The 13,442-nt window shown below is 43.1% G+C and overlaps 1 protein-coding gene across 1 annotated transcript in view; it reads left to right on the plus strand.

Moving 5' to 3' along the window:
• Positions 1 to 107: 107 nt before the first annotated feature.
• LOC126379662 (BTB/POZ domain-containing protein 7) overlaps positions 108 to 13,442 on the plus strand; it is a 32,028-nt gene continuing 18,693 nt past the window's right edge. The window contains exons 1-10 of the mRNA XM_050028477.1: positions 108 to 408; positions 4,215 to 4,325; positions 5,198 to 5,262; positions 5,854 to 5,951; positions 7,805 to 7,985; positions 9,161 to 9,271; positions 9,796 to 9,917; positions 10,593 to 10,649; positions 11,207 to 11,335; positions 12,102 to 12,228. Coding sequence (XP_049884434.1) covers positions 4,257 to 4,325; positions 5,198 to 5,262; positions 5,854 to 5,951; positions 7,805 to 7,985; positions 9,161 to 9,271; positions 9,796 to 9,917; positions 10,593 to 10,649; positions 11,207 to 11,335; positions 12,102 to 12,228 — 959 coding nt within the window. The 5' untranslated portion in view covers positions 108 to 408; positions 4,215 to 4,256. The remainder of the gene's footprint in view (positions 409 to 4,214; positions 4,326 to 5,197; positions 5,263 to 5,853; positions 5,952 to 7,804; positions 7,986 to 9,160; positions 9,272 to 9,795; positions 9,918 to 10,592; positions 10,650 to 11,206; positions 11,336 to 12,101; positions 12,229 to 13,442) is intronic.

Below are 13,442 nucleotides of genomic sequence, written 5' to 3' on the forward strand. Positions count from 1 at the left end.
TAAATTTAACAGTTTCAGAACGTTTAACGTTCTGAAACTGTTAGTTTCGTAAAGTTGGTATGTCCAATATTTATTTATATTTTTGTTCAGTTGGCAGTAGTGTCGGAATCGCGAAGAACGGGAAGGCATAACGGGTCGCTCTCCTTCCCGAATCTTTCAGTTTTTTGGTTTTTTCACACGACGAGCTTATATTTGTGACTTGTTTGTCTAGAAATATGTTTAAGTTATAGGGTTAAGTGTTTCGCATGCATTTTGAGATGGAGTGAGGTGTGTGAAGTGAGAGAAATTGTGATTTACAAGTTGACATAATTTGTTGATAATGGCGGTCCAGGGCAAGGGGTTCAGAATGTTTCAATGAAAATCAGCGCTGATATTGTGATTATTCTGCTGTAATGCGTGTAGTAGCTGGTAAGTATCGATTATACATCATTTGGCCACCCGAAATTACCATGACTGTCGATCTTTTGTTCGTAACAAGCAAGTAAAATGTTGTCGTCGTAAAAGTTATGGAAAGTACAATGTTGCGTTGTAAAGACGTGTTATTGGTGGCAGCGATGGCGTTTCTAGGCCGCGTTGCTCAACCCGAGCACTTGGCCGCGGGCATGTTGACATTTTAGCAGGCAATAGGTTGAAAATGTCGCAAACCTGAATCTAGGTCAGATTGTTTGGGTCAGATGCGCGCGCTGTGACGTCACTCGGCGCCCCGCGGCCCGCGCCCGGCGGCCGCGCCCCCGCCCCTAACCTTCACTTTCTACCCCTTATATATGACCCCTCACATATACCTAAGTTGCCAGTCCTACCTACACAGATATACAACTACTTAGCTAGCCTACTTTCGTAGTCAAGGCGCAGGAACACTGTTTACAGACTTCAGCCTCCACAAAGCCTGTTCCAGTTGCACAGATTACTGGCATGATGGCATAGTTTCCTTTGCCTTGTGCTGTCGTAATATTCTGACATGAATTTGATAAGGAAATCTTATTTAAAAAGATTTTAATCTAATATTTCTAACACAAAAATAAATATAAGAAATAGGTACCTACTTGTTATTTATTAAAATATCAATAAATTGAGAGCCTCAATAATTTTCACACATTAAACAGTATGACACTTCTAGGTTTATTGGAAAGAGGTGGGAAGGCCTTTTCCAGCAGTGGTTGATATAAAAAAAAACTATAAAAAATAATATTAATTAGGACATTCATATTAAGGCTAGAGTGAATAGGCATTTTATAAGTAAGAGTGATCAACCATTACCAAGAAAATGTCATTGTCGCTTACCATCACATGAGATTGAGGTCAAAGATGAGCCTATATTATTAAAAAATATATATGTCACCATAAAATTGTAAATATCGTTAGATTATAATCTATCTCGCGAGATTGTGAACTGTCGAAAAACTGTGAAACGTAATATACTGCTTACAATTTAACGTATTATTATTCGTCAGATTATAATCTATCGAAGTAAAACTGTTAAATCACAATCTTACAATTGTCAAATTGTCAACTGTCCGACGGCTGTCCCTGATTGGTCGGCCTTACAGTAGACCGTTCTGTGTCCATAGAGTTAGGAATAAAACACAGGTGTCAGTCAAATAAAATAAATGCTCTTCAAGATTGTGAAATCAAGTACGTATTTATTAATTATTTAGTAAGTAATCAATAATTCTGACATCACATGGTAAGAAAAAATGTATCAAAATTAAAAAAATCTGAAACGTATCATTCAGTATACTTTTCGTGTGTAAGATAAACATGCTGGCGGCATAGGGGTGGCCCAAGGGCCACCCCCGCCGCACCCTAACCTACTGTTATGCCTTGTAAACATTATGACATAACACTATTATTCTAAAAAATAATTATGGATATCTATTTATTAATCCCAAAAATAAGTTATACCTAACAAACCAGTATTCCTAGATGTTATTATGGGAAAGTAAAACTATTATGCTTAAAAACGTTGTGCAAAAAGGATTATGATAATTAAAATTATGACAAAAACATTTATGCATTTTAAAAGAATCCCAAATTAACATTATGCTCACTCTAATAGTTTTGTAACTCTATGGTATAGCACGCGAGGTGCGTTTCGTATCACAATTTGACGGTTTCACTTCGATAAATTATAATCTACCGAAAAATAATACGTTAAATTGTAAGCAATATGATATGATTCATAATTATTCGACAGTTCACAATCTCGCGAGATAGATTATAATCTAACGTTATTTACAATTTTACGGTGACATATATATTAGGGGATGGCTTTATTCAACAGTGAGATCTTGCAGACTAATGAAAGATTATATCTATGTAGATATAGATATCTATCCTTATTTTTCACAAGGTCCCTTTACTTAAACTGAAGATTTAATAATAGGTAAAATAATATTATTTTTATTTCAATGTAACCATACTTTGTTAGTGACAAATAAATGTTATAGGTAATTAAGTTTAGATTAGATTTTACGTAGTTCCAAAAAAGTTACGTAGTTCCAAGTTAGTAGCATGTAGGTATTACACACGGACTTATAAACATTTGACAGGTCTAGCATTTTTTTTTCTCATCTTTTTTTTAAATTAAAGCATTAGAATAAAATATATATAATATAATATGGGGACCACAAAGTAATTTTTGTGATAAATTTCCCCACTGGGAATTGAACCTGGGACCTCTGGCTCGTGTGCCCAGCGCTCAACCACTGGACCACTGAGGTTGTTACTACATTTGTAGTAAGATTTATAGTCATTACTATAATGATAATTAATATTTGTTTACGCTATACAAATCAATAGTTATTGTTTTACAAACAATGAAATAAATAAATATGCACTATGACTGCATACCTATTCTTCTTTCTTTATTATTCTTCTTCTAATACTTACAACCTCTGTTAGGATATAGGCTCGAATAACAGATTTGCACTCCTCGCCATCTTTTGCAGCCTCTCAGCGCCAATGACATACCGAGAGCTTTTAATACCACATACCTATTACTTGCACATAATAATTTCGCGCAGGACCGATCGTCGTGGAGATCCTTGGGGGAGGCCTATGCCCAGCAGTGGGCGTCGTACGGCTGTTGATGAATAATTTCTGATTGTTTTCTGTGCCCCATTTATTTCGTAGTAAATAATATCTGACATATTGGTTTTTTAGGGTTCTGAATCTCAAAAAGAAAAATTGTACCTATCAAGCAGTGACAAAAAATACGTTTTTTGCATTTAAAATCTTATGTCGTCACTTATCCACACAACGAAACTGCTTATAGTCTAGTGCTTGGTTAGTTGGGAACTGATAGCCAGGTTTGCTTAGTCGGGAATTGATATTAGGCAGGTTTGGTTAGTTGGGAACTGATATTAGGCAGGCTTGGTTAGTTGGAAACTGATATTAGGCAGGCTTGGTTAGTTGGGAAGTGATATTAGGCAAGTTTGGTCAGTTGGGAACTGATCTTAGGCAGGCTTGGCTAGTTGGGAATTGATATTAGGCAGGATTGGTTAGTTGGGAACTGATATTAGGCAGGTTTGGTTAGTTGGGAACTGATATTAGGCAGGTTTGGTTAGTTGGGAACTGATCTTAGGCAGGCTTGGTTAGTTGGGAACTGATATTAGGCAGGTTTGGTCAGTTGGGAACTGATATTAAGCAGGCTTGGCTAGTTGGGAATTGATATTAGGCAGGATTGGTTAGTTGGGAACTGATATTAGGCAGGTTTGGTTAGTTGGGAACTGATCTTAGGCAGGCTTGGTTAGTTGGGAAGTGATATTAGGCAAGTTTGGTCAGTTGGGAACTGATCTTAGGCAGGCTTGGCTAGTTGGGAATTGATATTAGGCAGGATTGGTTAGTTGGGAACTGATATTAGGCAGGTTTGGTTAGTTGGGAACTGATATTAGGCAGGTTTGGTTAGTTGGGAACTGATCTTAGGCAGGCTTGGTTAGTTGGGAACTGATATTAGGCAGGTTTGGTTAGTTGGGAACTGATATTAGGCAGCCAAATTACTAAATTGTATAACAATATTTTATGTTTTTAAAGAATGTCTAGCGCACCGTGTCGAGGTTTTTCTTGCGGCTTCTTTTACAGGTTGTGAGAAGCTGCAGTAGTTTTAGGCAGATGAGAAGTTCGTTATGTAAAAAATAATAATAAAAAATGAAACTACTGAATAAAGACGTCAGTACGCCCTGAATAAGTTTGTAACCTTTGTGTGTTTGTTGCAGGGCGGGTAGCGGGGGCGGCGGCGCGGTGATGCCGGGCGCCCCATGAGCCGGCTGCTGTGCTGTCTGTGCGTGCGCCGAGCAGACATGGGCGCGGCGCTCTCGCACCCCCAGGTACACATATTTTTTGTCTTTTTCTACAATATTTTTTTATAATACTACTTCCTCGATATTAACCGATTGATGAATGTGGAGGAAGCAAGAGATGTGTGTCAGGATAGAAGCGAATGCGAGCGTGGCCCACATGGAAGACTTTAAATAGGCTCCAGACACAGGTTGACCGCTGCAAGGATAATCTCTGCAGGTAGAGATATCTGGTCGATGGTTGCGATGATTGCGAGTGTAGTATCACCACAAACTATGGCTCACCTTTTGTGCTGTCCTAAGTGCCCTAACACCTGCACTATTAAAGACCTTCACGAAGCCACTGACAATGCCGTAAGCGTGGCCAATTATTGGTCAGCAAAAATTTTGTATCGATCGCCATCGACTCGCAAAGAAGAAGAAGCTAATGGAATTCCACAGTTTTACCCCGGTGGGAAATAGGCGTGAGTTTATGCATGTACTATTTCCTCGACTCTGTCCCCAGTTGAGGAAGACCTCAAACTCAGCTCAGAATCCGGTATTCTTCTTTTATTATTATGTTGGCAGTATGATATGCTCGACTCCAGCGAGTAAAGACAGAGTGCTGTAGGGCGGAAAGCAAGAGGGAAACCACTGCCCTATTTATCCCTAAAAAGTAGCATGGAGAATGCTACACCGACAAGAGCGTGGCTCTTGCTAACAAGCGGCTGGCCCCTCGACCATAAGCAATTATATTGCTTTGCCAATGGGATGTTAGGCATGCAGAGTCAGGTTGCCATTCTAAGATATTATCTGGAAACTTCCTTCTAGACTCTGCCTCAGCTGAGCATTTAATAGTACTGACAATTAACATAAAAAAAATCTTGGAATATGGTTGTAAGTGTGTGTGTGTGTGGTTGCAGGAGGGCGACGCGAGCGAGGGTGCCGGGCTTGCTGTGGCGCCGCCCACCATGGCCGACGTCATACGGTGACCAACTTTACCATAATAGCTTTAACTACCGATCCCTTTTTAGGGTTCCAAAACTCAACAGGAAAATCTGAAACTTTAAAGGATCATTTTCTTGTCTGTCTGTCTGTCAAGATGCTTTGTCTCAAGAACGCGTGGAAATACAAAAAAAATCTAATTGAAATTAACACGTTCACTGTCTATAAACCTATAAATATGTCTATAAAACATTTGAGGCAATAAATTTGAAACTCATACGTGCATGTCCCATATGTGGGGCACATATTTTCATGCCATAGTGTGTCTATGTACGTAAATTCCAATGTGTTTATCGGAAAGTAACATTGCACGTGATGGGTTGATATCTAATTATCAACACAGTGAACGAAAGCGTTGAAAAAGCTGAAGCTGTTAAAAAAATCAAGCTATTAAATCTACTAGAATAGAAGAAGGAGTTTGGAAAGGCCATAACGCGATTTTCGATTGAAGTTTCTCTTGATATCAACTCAGAATCATGGTCTGAATCATCCCCCTCAGTATTCGTTACGATGTCACTAATACCATGTATACTTAATGATGGTGTAGATTGAAAACGTGGTCCGTCCGTTGCAGGGAGCGCAAGAAGAAGGCGGGCGGCGCGGGGCTGGGCACGCTGCGGCGCCGCCTGGCCGCCGCCGCGCGCAGGCCCAGAGACGCGCGCCCCGACAGAGGTGCTACACTGCTACACTCTTACGGCAAACACACATTCGGAAATTCTTATTTCTCTAAATTAAATTAAATTAAATTTATTTATTCATCACACACAAGTAATAGGTTTACAAAAGTTTGGAATAGCTTTGTATGATTGCCTCGAGTGTGTGATCTGGAGCCTAAGCTAGGGCGACCCTGTATTTCAGGACTCCAGGTCCCCACCCGCGAATCGCTTAACTAAAATAGGTGCAAAAGAATTGATATCAGGTCTGTGTGTGCATGTATATGTCTATATGTCTGTGTATGAGTGTGTGTGTGTGTGTGTTTGTGTGTGTGCGCGCGCGCGTGCGTGTGAGTGTGTGTGTATGTGTGTGTATGTGTGCGTGTGTGTGCGTGTGTGCGCGCGTGTGCGTGTGTGTGTGTTTGTGAAAGAAAAAGATTATTGTAGGACTTCCAATAAGGCCTCTGTATCGTCATAATTCTTTTTGAACAGCCAATTACGAACTATGGATTTACACTGGTATCTTGTTTTATTATATATGTTTAAATGTTTATTTAATTTATTGTACAGGTGGGATGCAAGAAATTCGTATTGCCTTCGAAAGAATGTTGTGTGGTGGGTTACAGTTTTGCAGATTTTACTTAATTTACGTTGGGAAAGTTGGAGGGAGGGGTCGTATTTAAGTGTAGCATGTTTGTGCAGTATAGTATTTAGGATAAAAAGTTGTCTAATGCTAAGAACTTCACATTCCTGGTATAGTTTTTCAGTTCGGTATCGGAATGGTTTCTTTGACATGACTTTAAGAACCGATCTTTGTACACGTTCTAATTTGATTAAAGTTGTTTTGTATGTACCGCCCCAAGCAGGGATGCAGTAGCTAATTATTGATTGTACCAGTGCTAGATAAATAGACTTAATAAGTTTTGGCTTAAGTACATTCCGGAGCATTTTAAAAATCCACGTTAACTTTCGTGTGCGGGATGATAATAGTGCAACTTGTTCCTTCCATGAGAGGTTCTGATCAATTTCAACACCTAGGTATCTAAGGTGGGTGACTTTATCTAGGCTCAGGCAACTACATGTATACGAGTCTATGCATGAGTAAGATGTATGGAGTTTTAAGTTGAATTCAGAATTTGGTAAAAGATCATTTTTTAGACTAAAGGTTATAATGTAAATAATAAATGAAGACAGGTCGAAATCTGACAAAAGACGGCCTCTGTAGACCAGTGGTTGAGCGGTGTGCTCACGATCAAGAGGTCCCGGGTTCGATTCCCACACTCATAAACAGCCTATATACTATATACGTCCCACTGCTGGGCACAGGCCTCCTCTCAATCAACCGGAAGGGGTATGGAGCATACTCCACCACGCTGCTCCAATGCGGGTTGGTGGAGGTTCGATTCCCGGTAGAGACAAATCACAAAAATCACTTTGTGATCCCTAGTTCAGTTAGATCGGGCTGATCACCTGATTGTCCAAAAAGTAAGCTAATATGCTTTGGCACGTTAAGCCGTTGGTCCCGGTTACAACTTACTGATGTAAGTACGTAGTCGTTACATGAGCCATGTCAAGGGCCTAAGGCGGCTCAGTAATAACCCTGACACCAGGGTGGATGAGGCTGGTATTCCACCTCACGATAAAAAGATAAAAAGGAGAATGCTTGTTATAATGTGTGGTTACGTTGTGTTGGGGAAAAATTTAAAGGAAGAGAGGAAGGGGTAGACCTAGGAGAACATTTATGAAACAAATAAAAGAGAAGGTGCAGGTCGTGTCGTATCGGGAGGTGAAGGATTTGGAAGAAGAGAGGAATGGTGGACTCCACCGACAAGAGCGCAGCTCTTAAATAAAGAGCGAGACGTGGTGTTGCAGGTTGCGAGCACGCGCGGTTCATCCGGGGCGTGGTGTCGTCGTGGCGGCTGGCGGAGGTGTTCGTGCTGTGCGAGGAGCTGGAGGCGGGCGCGGCGCTGCGCGACCTGGTGACGCAGGCCGAGCTGGCGCGGGAGCCCGCCGCCGCGCTGCAGCAGGACCTCGCGGCCGCCTACCGCGTCAGGTGCGTGCCTAGAGGAATACACAATTATACTGCGTGTACAAGTGTAGTAAGACCACGGTAACATGATCATTAACTAACATACGGATACCTGGATATACATAAAGCTGCCTCAGGTACATGCTCTATAAATAAAACAACCATTGAAATAATAAATAATAAGTATATTGGTTACTTACTCTAAATTTCCAAAACGCACGCGTGCTCAAACACAAGTGTACACGTGTTCAAAATGGTACGTCTGCCTTCGATGCGTGCTCGAATCAAAAGAACCCCAATGAAAGACAAACAAGCCTTTTTATACCCTTTCTCCTAGTGTTGCCATATGAAGTCAACACAAATTCGCACAAAATGACAGAAAACCTAACACAAGGAACACTCCGACCCGCTGAAACTTGGGGTAAAAAATGAGATAGGGGCAAAATAGTGAGAGAAGGGGTAATAAGTAAGACAGGGGTAAAAAATTAGACTGGTGGTGAAATATTGAGACTACGGGTAAAAAGTGAAGTTGGGGGTAGAAAATGAGCCTGGGGTAAAATATTGGGAGATGGGGTAAAAAAAATAAGACAAGGGAGGTAAAAACGTGAGACAATGGAGAAAAAAAGATTTATCTTATTTTCTGTCTCTTACACACGCACGCACGCACACACACACACACATAAACACCATAATTTATGTATACTGATGCATCGATATACGGCGCATCTTTCGTTCTTTGCTAAAACTGTTTACATTTATAATTGTATGTGGAAGTTTGTAATGGCCTTCCAATTTATATACTTTAGTTTTTGTAATACTATTATGCCTCCGTGGTCTAGTGGTTAGAGCGTTAGGCTCACGATCTGGAGGTCCGGGTTCGATTCCCGATGGGGACATTGTCGAAATCACTTTGTGAGACTGTCCTTTGTTTGGTAAGGACTTTTCAGGCTTGAATCACCTGATTGTCCGAAAAAGTAAGATGATTCCGTGCTTCGGAGGGCACGTTAAGCCGTTGGTCCCGGCTATTAGCCGTAAAAACATCTCCACCAACCCGCAGTGGGACGTATATAGGCAGTTTATGTTATGTGTTATGTAATACTATTATGACGCTGTACATTTACCAAATAAATAAAATAAAATATACTCATCTATAACTCTCACCCAGATAATGTCCTCACGTGGTGCACATTACGTTACAGGTGGTGGTGCGACGTGGAGCTGGTGGGCGCGGGCTGGTGCATCCCCGCGCACCGCGCCATCCTGGCCGCCAGGTGCACGTACTTCCGCGAACTGCTGCAGAGATACCCCAGGTACTTGCCTCCAGTCTATACGTACAATACAATACAAATTATTGCACCAAAATAAAAAGAAATCATTACAAAAAGACTCTTAACTAAGTACATGGCAAATAGCGGCCTTATCGCACACACACACACACACACACACGATGATGATGATGATGATGTCCTCCCAGACGTATCCGTCGACGGCGACACCCTTAGCTTGTGTTACCCTGGGCTCTTGCATGGGCGCGGGCGTGACTAGCAAAACCAAATTTAGTTTTGAAAGTCCTGTTGCAAGAAGCACAATAGAGAGTCCCATTTGAGTTATAAGTGTAGTGGTAGTAGGAGTCGAGTTTTTCGGATCAGGCGTTTGGCGTCAAGATCACACACACACACACACACACACACACACACACACACACACACTACACTACACTCTATGTCCGTCACACAATTCAGCTCGGTTATGCCACCTGGGAACCGGTGTAAAGGGCACTCGTTCACTATGTGAGATATGGTTTGATCCGAATAAGTAATATTTATATTTGCAGTGGTACATGGCGGGTGCCGCTAGAGGGCGCAGGCGCGTCCCTCAGCCGGGAAGAGATGGAATCGGCCGTGCTCATGTTGTACGGAGGCACCTCCCGACGGACGGTCTGCGACCTGTGTTGCAGTTAGTATAAACATCTGTTGTAAAGTGTAGCGCCTTTTGTGATGTCTCCACCGGGCATCGAACCCGGGACCTCCGGAGCGTGAACCCGACGCTCAACCACTGGACCACAGAGCTAATTATGTTACAATACCGAACCGAGCGGAAGCTGGTAGTGTGACTAGGGGTAGGGATCGACGATGCAATTGAGTCATGTTGGAAGTTGTATATATACGTCGCGTTGTGAAAACTTCGATAGCGCGTTTCAGGACTGCATTATTGAATGGTGGCGCCATCTGTTGCATGTGGGCGGAACTAGCTGGTCAACTGGTTGGGTCTGCCACCTTTAGGTATAGGAAATGATGTTTTGTAATTAAGGAGCTCGGTGGCGCAGCGGTAAACTCGCTCGGTCTGCGATTGTTGAAGTTAAGCAACTTTCGCAAAGGCCGGTCATAGGATGGGTGACCACAAAAAAAAAAGTTTTCATCTCGAACTCCTCCGTGCTTCGGAAGGCATGTTAAGCCGTTGGTCCCGGCTGCATTAGCAGTCGTTAATAACCATCAATCCGCACTGGGCCCGCGTGATGGTTTAAGGCCCGATCTCCCTATACATCCATAGGGAAGGCCCGTGCCCCAGCAGTGGGGACGTTAATGGGCTGATGATGATGATGATGAATAGCAATTATGTGTTGTGTTACAGAATGGAACCGCGGCTCAGACGACGATCTCGACATCATCAATGGAGATAACACCGGCAGTGAGTACACGTTATGTGTATACGTATTACATAGCTTATTAATACACGAAAATAACGTGACAAGGAGAGAAATATAAAGAGAATCTACGATAAAGTGAGAGGGGTAAAAGCAAATGAGAACGGGGTGTCGTAAGTGAGAAATTTGGGTAAAATGTGAGTCATGAAAAGTGTGTCAAAGGGTAAAAAATTAGTCGTAGGGTAAAAAGTCTTCTTCTATCGTGTGGGTTGTGAGGTGGATTACTAACTTCATCAACCCTGGTGTCAGGAATGAAAAGTGAGTCATAGGGTAAAAAGTGATACAGGGGGTAAAAGTAAGTCATAGGGTAAAAAGTGATACAAAGGGTAAAAGTGAGTCATAGGGTAAAAAGTGAGGGGAAAAAAAGGAAGAGAGTAGGGTAAAAAGTGAGACAGGGGGTAAAAAATGAGACGGAGAAGCGAGAAGGGGGTGAAAAATACAGCCCTATAAAGATTGCGGGGGCAGAATAATTGGCACATTGGTTGTTGAAAATATCACTTTAAGTATGAAACCGCTAACTGTGCATAATGTTTGCCCGCAGCGTGCGGGTCGTCGCGCGGCTGCTCGTGCGGGCGCGGCGGGCGCGAGGGAGGCTGGCGGCGGCTGGCCGCGCTGCTGGGGTTCACGCCCGACACGCTGCACACCGACCTGCGGTACCTGCTGGACTCGGGTACGACAAACACTGACACACACGCACGCACATACACACAGACACACACACACACACACACACACATATATATACACACACTACGCACATGCACGCACACACACACACACGCTACGCACTACGCACGCACACACATGCACGCACATACACACAGACACACACACACACACACACACACACATATATACACACACTACGCACATACACACACACGCTACGCACTACGCACGCACACACATGCACGCACATACACACAGACACACACACACATATATGCACACACTACGCACGCACGCACATGCACGCACTACGCACGCACACACATGCACGCACGCACATACACACACACACACCCACATGCACGCACATACACACAGACACATATACACACGTTACGCACATACACACTACGCATGTGCGCAATATACACATTAATCGCGCTCTAAATGACAAACCACCGGAAGATTTCCCGTTATTCTTAAATAATACATATATACAAGGTGTCAGTGACACTATATACACCATGGTTCCGAGTTGATATCAAGTGGAAAAGAATAATAATAAAAAAATAATAACAATTAAATAAAAAAATATTATATTTCTTTATACCATCAACCCGCATTGGAGCAGCGTGGTGGAGTATGCTCCATACCCCCCTCAGGTTGAATGAGAGGAGGCCTGTGCAGTGGGACGTATATAGGCTGTTTATGTTATGTTATATTTGTTTATGAAAGATGTTGTCGTGATGTATGTCTGTGGGCGGCAGGCGAGTACGCGGACGTGCGGCTGGTGTTCCGCGTGGAGGGCGGCTGCGGCGCGCAGTACGGGTTCCGTGCCGCGCTGGAGCTGCCCTGCCACCGGCTGGTGCTGGCCGCGCGCTCCAGGTTCTTCAGGTGACTGCCACCACGACCCGTGGTCTTTTACTGCCCATCATCTTTGTAGTGTGTACCTCCACACCTATATAAATATATAAAAGGAGAAACTGACTGACTGACATATCAACGCACAGCCTAAACGGCTAAACGTACCGGCTCAAGCCGGCGGAGGTCCTATTGTCAATCCGGTGAGCCGCCGGCGAGGTCGAAGCCGTCAACAGTGACGGCTGCCCTCAAGCCGGCGGACTGGGTCACTCCAGTGCTGGAACCGCATCCTCGTCGAGCTCATCCACCTCTACTAGCTCTCGAGGATACGGTTTCCAGTCGGGTGGGCGCGCGTGGTAAGAATGGTACAACTCGTGCGGCTCGCCGTCTTATAAGGGCTGTCCCCACCACCGTACCTTGCACGTGTGTCGTAAACAAGTGCAGGTGTTGTTTGTTTGCTAGCCGCACGTGTTGTTTACAGTTAATATTGTTGTATATGCATGAAGGTACTCGTACATGTTATTTATAATTATGAATGTGGGTAGGAGGTCGGTCATAATAAATCAGTTGTCTTGGAGTACTCACACTGAGCGTTTCATTTATAAACACAACATGGTGTCAGGTGTGGTTTAGACGTTTAAATAGTGAAAAATACGACAAATAACACGCGAAAATGACAGAGGCACAAAAAACAAAACATACTGTTACGCAATTTACGGCAATCGAACAACCACCGCCCATGCGCGAGACCGGTAATGTTGCGGACAATTGGCGTGATTGGAAAAAAACGTTTGATTGGTATTTAATAGCATCGGGACGTGAATATTCGTCGGGTCGCGAAAAGTGTGCACTATTTCTACATGTAATTGGGAAAACCGGGCGTGAAATATTCGAGGAGCTCGACATACAAGAAAAGGAAAAATATGACTATGATATATTATGCAAAAAGTTTACTGAAAGATGCGATCCACAGAAGAATGTGAATTTCCAGCGACACCTTTTCTTCGAGTCATATCAAACAACAGAAGATTTCGAGAAGTACTTAGCTGTACTCAAAGTTAAAAGTAAGTCGTGCGAGTTCGGAACGTTACGGGACAGCCTTATTTTAACACAGATAATAAGAGGTATCAAGAACGGTCATCTGAGAGAGAGTATGTTGCGGAAAAAAGATTTAGAATTGGATGACGCAATATCATGGTGTCGAGCGGCCGAGGCGGCGACCGAGCAGGCGAACTGCGTGCGAGGAG

The sequence above is a fragment of the Pectinophora gossypiella genome, chromosome 29 (assembly GCF_024362695.1).
Source record: "Pectinophora gossypiella chromosome 29, ilPecGoss1.1, whole genome shotgun sequence".
NCBI lineage: Eukaryota > Metazoa > Arthropoda > Insecta > Lepidoptera > Gelechiidae > Pectinophora > Pectinophora gossypiella.